The sequence below is a fragment of the Astatotilapia calliptera genome, chromosome 14, assembly GCF_900246225.1.
Source record: "Astatotilapia calliptera chromosome 14, fAstCal1.2, whole genome shotgun sequence".
NCBI classification, from domain to species: domain Eukaryota; kingdom Metazoa; phylum Chordata; class Actinopteri; order Cichliformes; family Cichlidae; genus Astatotilapia; species Astatotilapia calliptera.
This window is the reverse complement of record NC_039315.1, coordinates 19,603,817-19,611,121: the sequence shown is the minus strand read 5'-3', so window position 1 is coordinate 19,611,121 and position 7,305 is coordinate 19,603,817. Positions and strand designations below refer to the sequence as shown.

General features: G+C 39.9%; 1 protein-coding gene across 1 annotated transcript; it reads left to right on the top strand.

The window, feature by feature from the left end:
- The first annotated feature begins 262 nt into the window (after positions 1 to 262).
- aipl1 (aryl hydrocarbon receptor interacting protein-like 1) lies at positions 263 to 6,856 on the top strand. The gene is made up of 6 exons (XM_026193681.1): positions 263 to 785; positions 3,178 to 3,357; positions 4,869 to 5,057; positions 5,509 to 5,685; positions 5,788 to 5,929; positions 6,314 to 6,856. The coding sequence occupies exons 1-6, from the start codon at positions 681 to 683 to the stop codon at positions 6,511 to 6,513; spliced, it is 993 nt and encodes a 330-aa protein (XP_026049466.1). The 5' UTR covers positions 263 to 680; the 3' UTR covers positions 6,514 to 6,856.
- The last annotated feature ends 449 nt before the right edge of the window (positions 6,857 to 7,305 follow it).

The following is a 7,305-nucleotide window of genomic DNA, read 5'->3' as shown; positions in this document are numbered from 1 at the left end:
TATGGAATAAGACATTAACACTGGGTAATGCTTGGGAATAATTGCCCCCTCAAACTGCTTGCAGACTTTGTTAGCAAACAGTACGGGGCACTTGGATAACACACCCGCACACATGCACACAGGCACTGCACAGATGGGAGACAGATGTTTCATAGACAAGGTCAAGGAGTCCATAGAGTAATTGTCTGCTCCACCATTTCTCAGTATTCTCTGCATTGTTTGGATCACCACATCCACATAAATCCTGGAAATTTCCTCTGGAATGGAAACCATTCCAGTTTTGCTCTTGTAGACCTGTACAGAGTTTTCTTTTCATGTTTTATCTCTAGCACAAACACACACACAAACATGCACATTAGGACTTTTCATCCAGGCAAATGTTGACATTAAATCTAAAGAAACTTAAATCCATCCCAATTAAATCTAGTCCTGGATTGTTGTTTCATTTGTTATCGTCCTCTTTGTGTTTAGAGAAAGTGCTGGGGATGAGTGCTACAGAGGGATGATGGGACATAAGGAGAGGAGGAGAAGTTTCTAATCTCATTATCTCTGCCTAAACTAATCCACCACAATCGATACCGCCAAATCATCAACAAGCTTTTACATATATTGTACCCATCACAACACAGACACAAACCTCTGTGTGAGATATATGCTTTGTAATTTAAGGTGAGGTAAAGATGTCGGATATGAAAGACGCACTCCTGCTGGGATCAGAAGGAATTAAGAAAACCATCCTGCATGGAGGGAGTGGAGACATTCCAAAGTTTGTCACAGGAGTGAAGGTACTGTAGGCCGACTTCATTTAAACTTTTGGATTATTCTACCACGGATAGGCATAAAAAAACATTTGACTTCATATTGTCTCCGGAGCCCAAAATTAATCGTATTTGACCATTTTTCATGTGATAGGTTAAATTAAAACTATAACTCACAAAGCGAGAAATATAACTCATACTAAAACTGCAGTTTTAATATGTGCACTTAATTATCATAATGTCATCAGCATCACAAGACCATGCAGAAGAAGAAAGGCAGCGACTCTGTGTTATAACACTGTTGTCTGTGGCTAATTTTGATTTTAAGCAGAGCAGATGTACCTTTTTTTAATTACAAAGGAACAGAATGACTGTCTGCACAATGAGCTCAGGAGCTAACTGTGTGTTGCACTTCCTTGAAGTAGTATTTTAATATACACAAAATTAACAATAAGGGAACACAGTTCAGAAAGTTGAACAACAGAGTACAGAAGTTCATATATTTAGCTTTTTAAATATTTGTGGATTTTATCTCCATACTGTGTGCTTATTATTTAATAATTTGCCGCAGGAGGGGCAAAGAGGGATGAGCATGCTCAAGTTACTGTAGTTCCCAAGTTATTGCCAGTAGAGGTCGATAGAAGATGTAGCGGTTTATAACATTTTAATGAGATTTTAATTTTATTTTATGACAATATAAATTATAAGAACATTCTTCAAATGAGAACTGAATTTGAAAAAATGGCTTGGACGTTAAAGACGTATGAAGTTCTCCTTATCTCAGTTACATTATGTGTCACTACTGATCGAGGCTAACTGACTGTCTCATACCCTGTTCTTGTGTTTTCCTAATAATGTTTACTACTCGTTTCTCATGTGCCACTGAAGCCTTTCACAAGGGTCATGAACTCATTGATGAATTTTACTGGTGCTGCGCATTAAAGAACTGGTTTTTCTTTGTTACTACAGCTTGCACACAGTTCTTTTAAAAGGTTTCCATTCCTTGGATATTACAGAACCAGACAACCTTGGCATGTGTGACCTTCCTCCTGTCTGTCTCCTTTGTTGAGTAACTGAGCTGTGTGAAGCTCGTGACGTAACATTTTTGCTGAGATGCTCAAATTTCACTGTTATTCAGACCCATATTTCACCATAATATCTTTTCCCATCACTGAGGTTTGAATACGTTTGCACTTCCTCTTCCACTTTATTCTTCTGGTATTTACACTCATGCTATCGCTATGTTATGTAAACTAACCTGTTTGGGGAGGTACTGCCATCATTTTCTCCAGTTTGTCCATTCTGTAGAGTACTGTGTAAAAATCTTGATCCATCCATTCGCTTCCACTTATCCTTTTCAGGGTCGCGGGGGGCGCTGGAGCCTATCCCAGCTGTCATAGGGCGAAAGGCGGGGTACACCCTGGACAGGTCGCCAGTCTGTCGCAAATCTTGAGTCAACCTTAATTTCTTTATCTTTTGCTTCCAAGGAGTCAGACTTTTTTGTCATTTTTAAAGTGGTCTTGAAGCTTTCTGAAGCTCTTTTAAAACTGTTCCTTTGGACATCGGCTGCTTTTACATTTTCAGCCCAGTCCTCATCATATAAAAAGGCACCTAAGTCAAGAGATCAACCAGTGTTGTGGCTACACACAACAGTCAACGTAGCAAAGAGACTATTTTAAATTGTGTCTTTAGGCACTTTTTTACCAGCAGCCGGATGCAAAAGCAAATGATTTGTTCCCATTTCTTTTGTTGAATCTATGGAAAATGCCAAAGATAACACAGTTTGACAGACATAAAATTTTATTTTTGCACCAACAGGTGATTGCCAAAGAGCTGTTAGCTGAAAACTTGGTATATCTCCTCGTGGTATACAATGTGTCCCTGAAAGACTTTAAAGACACCGGATAACATAAACAGTCTTTAAGAATAGGAGAAAATCTGAAGCCTCATCTGAAATCAGTGGAAGGGTGGCTGTTAATAAGCTATTCTTATAGAAAGGAAAGAGGTGGGGAAAAGGCTGAGGGGTGCAAAACTGCACAAGAACTGGACTGAAAATCAGGTCCAACAGGTTTGATGGAGTGATGAATTCAAATTTGACATTTTTGGTTCAGCTCAGGAGAACACAGAGGCTCTTTAGTGGTTTAAGGGTGTTGGGGATCTTGTTAAAATTGGTGAAATTATGAATGCAGATGAGTTCAGGCAGATTTTGATCCATCATGCAGCACCATCAGGAAAGCATTTGATTGACAGTGGTTTCATTTTTGTACAAACCTTCTATATTGTGTTTTTCCATTACGTTTTCAATAAAACACTTAACTATTTCCTATTTTCCTAGCAAATATGAAAAAATAACAGGCGACTCTACTGTATGTAGCAGATTCACACAGCATGGGCCTTTTTCTCCTTACTATTTATCCAGGTGACCTTCCACTTCCGCACGCAGCTGTGTGACGACGAGCGCACGGTGATAGATGACAGCAAAGCGGTTGGAACACCCATGGAGATAGTGATTGGCAACATGTTTAAGCTGGACATCTGGGAGACCCTGTTGTCCTCTATGAGGATCGGTGAAGTGGCGGAGTTCTGGTGTGACACCGTTGTAAGTGCTAATAAAAGCTTTGGTTTTGTATTTATTTGATTGCACGCTCCCTAATTTTCTCACTCGTCTAACTCAAAGTGGATTACATCCTGTTGATCCAAACTTAGTCTGAAAAGTGTGTCCGTGCAGACAGAATGACATCATGCTGCAGATGTGTGAGTTATAAACAATGCTTTAAATAACAAGGAAACAAACTAACACAGGATGAGATGTGTTCCAGATATAGAAGTTGAAGGTTAAGGTATATATGGGACACACAAGTCTTCATAACTTTTGGGTTAGAAGAAAAACTAAATCATCATTTTGTGGTTTTAAACAAACATTCATGCAGCAATAATAACAAGTCGGGTACCGGCTAAAGTTTTACTTTTAATTCACTGAATATATGATTGTTTTTATGAATAATTGTCATCTCATACAGATAAACAAAGACAGATAAAAACTAACAGATAAACAGATCGATCCCTGCAACAGGCTTTATAATATAGACATGCTACCTCAGAATATGTTGTCACATGTTATGTAATCCATAACTTTTTAACTTTTTATGCTAGCGTGTGTGTGTGTGTGTGTGTGTGTGTGTGTGTGTGTGTGTGTGTGTGTGTGTGTGTGTGTGTGTGTGTGTGTGTGTGTGTGTGTGTGTGTGTGTGTAAGAGACAGATGGATCGAGGCATACTGTCATTAATCCGCAGCAGCCTCACTTTTCCCTAATCGGCTCTGACTCCTGCTGAATCAGCACTACTGACTCCCCTCCACTCTGATTAGATTTGATGGGGCTTAGAGCTTTTATTCACTCCGAACAACACGTCTGCACGACATAGCCTGCTCCACTGGCTGTGTCGTGCGCTGCCACTCTTCACCCAGCAGAGGGCAAACATAACTTGTTAAGAAAACAAGCTCCAGGGAATGCTGAGTAACTCAATGTAAAATGTTTAGTGCAAAGCTTCAAGATTCTTTATTGTAATTATGCAGTCACATAATGAAATTCTTTGTGTTTAAGTGTCAGCTTAAAACAGGCAAGATTTAAAACAGAAACACACATTAAATAGGCAAACATCCTGGAGCTCATTCCAGCTACCACAGGGCGAGAGGCGGGGCACACCCTGGACAGATCAATAGGGAAACAATTAAAAGTAATATGTATGGAATGTTGCAAAGGGTTGTCCTGTTACTTTTCAAGCAATAAAATTATATCTCTGTGCTGGATTATTAGAGCAGAATTAATAGTGTCACAATTAATATCAGTGTGATCACAGTTCAGCTTCTAAGCATCTTTAAACCTGTTCATTTGGTGTAAATTATGTAATGAATGAGCAATGTTCAGTCAGCACGATAACAGTGTTTTTTTAGTTGCTGAGTGATGCCATATCGCCATAAAACATATAAATATTTAACAGACAGCCATTTCAAAGACACCAAACTCATGAGGCACAGACTAAAAGTCATGGACTGTTTCGTGATCCACCTCAGTCACTTTAAGTCTTGTATCACCTTGTGATCCTCCTTTCCAGCACACTGGTGTCTATCCACTGGTGTCCAAAAGCATGCGACGCATCGCTGAGGGCAAAGACCCAGTCGACTGGCACATCCATACATGCGGCATGGCCAACATGTTTGCCTACCACAGCCTTGGCTATGAAGACCTGGATGAGCTGATGAAGGAACCGAAGCCGCTCTACTTCGTCCTGGAGCTGCTCAAGGTGAGAAAGAAGAAAGACAACCTGCAAGCTCGCCTACCAAATAAATGCTTTTTAAATTAGGAATATATTTGCATTAAAGGGGTTTAGCATATCTAGACGGGGATGTCAAACTCACTGTACACTTTAATCATAAATGGGCTGTCAGTATAAAGAAGTTTCATTTCACACTTAATCCCTGAGATGTCTGAGTATTAGAAAAAGATTTCAAAGTATATCTCAGTTTTTCTGCATAACAAAGAAACACTGCTGTAGTAAATGAAAGAAATCTGTCAGTATGACTCTTGTGAGTTGTGAGAAATAAATATTTAAAATTAGGGAACAAGTTCTGGTAGCCGGGATTGGAGCCTTTGCCAGGTCTATTTTGGCCCTCAGGCCTTATGTTTGACATCCCGGCTCTGTAGTATAATTGATGGAAAACTGAAGTCCGTGTATGTGCATGTGTGGCTGACAGGTGCAGCAGCCCAGAGAGTACGACAGGGAGACGTGGGCTCTGAGTGATGAGGAGAGGCTGAAGGCCGTTCCTGTGCTGCACGGCCAGGGAAACAAACTCTACAAACAGGGACGTTACCAAGAAGCCACACAGAAATACAAGGAGGCCATCATCTGCATTAAAAATGTTCAGACCAAGGTTAATACTTGAAAAAATTGATCCAAGGCAGAAATTCCTTTACAAAGCACTGATTTGCCATTATATATAGGCATGACTTTGAACCTCTTCCTCCCATATCAGGAGAAAGCATGGGATGTCCCATGGATGAAGCTGGAGAAGATGGCCAACACTTTAACACTTAACTACTGCCAATGTTTGCTCCGCATGGAGGAGTACTACGAGGTCATTGAGCACACAACCGACATTATCAATCAGCACCCAGGTTTGTCACTCATCACAAGCTTTTTAACTCGAGCAAGCGAGGGATCTTAAAGCAGGGGGAGAATTCTCTGCCAAGAGTATTATCACACTTTCCAGCCAGTTGTGAAAGACTGTCACATGGTTTACAGTTTATTCAGGCTTTTTTATATGCCGGGCATGTTTTCATACTGTGAGAATGAGCGTGTGAATTTTTTTATGACGCTTGTAATTGCAGGTTGCATAGTCCCGTTAAAGTCTGATCCTGGTGCCTGTGCGTGTTTTTATCATTCATAGACCTAAACGGTTATGTCAGTTATGTCTTCTCTCACTGCAGAGCTGCATATTTCTATCGCATGACTGCCTGCTTGCAAATGCATAAACAAACAAGCTTATATTTGTCCTGCAGGCATAGTTAAGGCCTACTACCTGCGAGGGAAGGCCCACGTGGAGGTGTGGAACGAGGCGGAGGCCCGGCAGGATTTCAGCAGGGTCCTGGACCTGAACCCGGGCATGAAAAAGGCTGTTAAGAAGGAACTGGCCATACTTAACATGCGTATGGAAGAGAAGAACAAAGAAGACAAGCTCAAATACAAAGGCATGTTTTGACCTGATGAGACTGAGAGCTGATCGACTAAAGAAGAATTCAGCTGTTAAATATCAAACCTCTGCACAGGATACTCACCTACATGAGAGTATCTGATAAAATGATCCATCTTATAAACTGCAAGGTTGTATCAAACTCCAAATTATAGCTGACAACGTGTGTAAAAATGAAACGAAGAACTTTTCATTGTTAAAACCTGACTTATTGTGGTTTATATGTTGTGGATGTGCATTATGATTAAATTGTAATTAATATTTGTTTGTATTTTGACTCCATTATTAAGCATGGCCAAAATATGTACCCAAATGCTATAAGTCAGATTAAAGTCTGAAAGTCTGTACTTTAGTCATATCTTGATTATTTGATTTAAACTCCATTGTGTTGGTGTACAAAATTACAAAACCTTGTGGACCAAACTGTATATCCCTGAAGCCAGAAGCCATTTAGCATAAAGCCTGGGAAGGAAGAGACATCTTCCAGCAAAACGGAAAAACTTTGGTTATAATTTGTGACCTTTGGACTAACCTGGTTGTTTTTTAACCATTTTCCTGTCATTTATATTCCAACCATTTGCTGGTTATAATAACTTGGCATTTGCTCTATACTATGGAGACACGGTTGTGGTTATCTTAGTTTTTAAAGGCCACAAAGAAAGGGAGTACATTTATTTTCCACAAATTAAAATATTTTTAAAACTACTGTTCCGGTTTGCGACGTTGTTGACTCATCGAACTTATTTTTCCATTAACTGACTCGATTCGGGACCAGACGCTCATTATGAATGTGCCAGTAAT

Coding starts and splice junctions, on each gene's coding strand:
- aipl1 (XM_026193681.1), top strand. CDS start 681: ATGTCGGATATGAAAGACGCACTCCTGCTGGGATCAGAAGGAATTAAG. Junction 3,358..4,868: donor AGTTCTGGTGTGACACCGTT/GTAAGTGCTAAT, acceptor CCTCCTTTCCAG/CACACTGGTGTCTATCCACT. Junction 5,058..5,508: donor TCGTCCTGGAGCTGCTCAAG/GTGAGAAAGAAG, acceptor TGTGGCTGACAG/GTGCAGCAGCCCAGAGAGTA.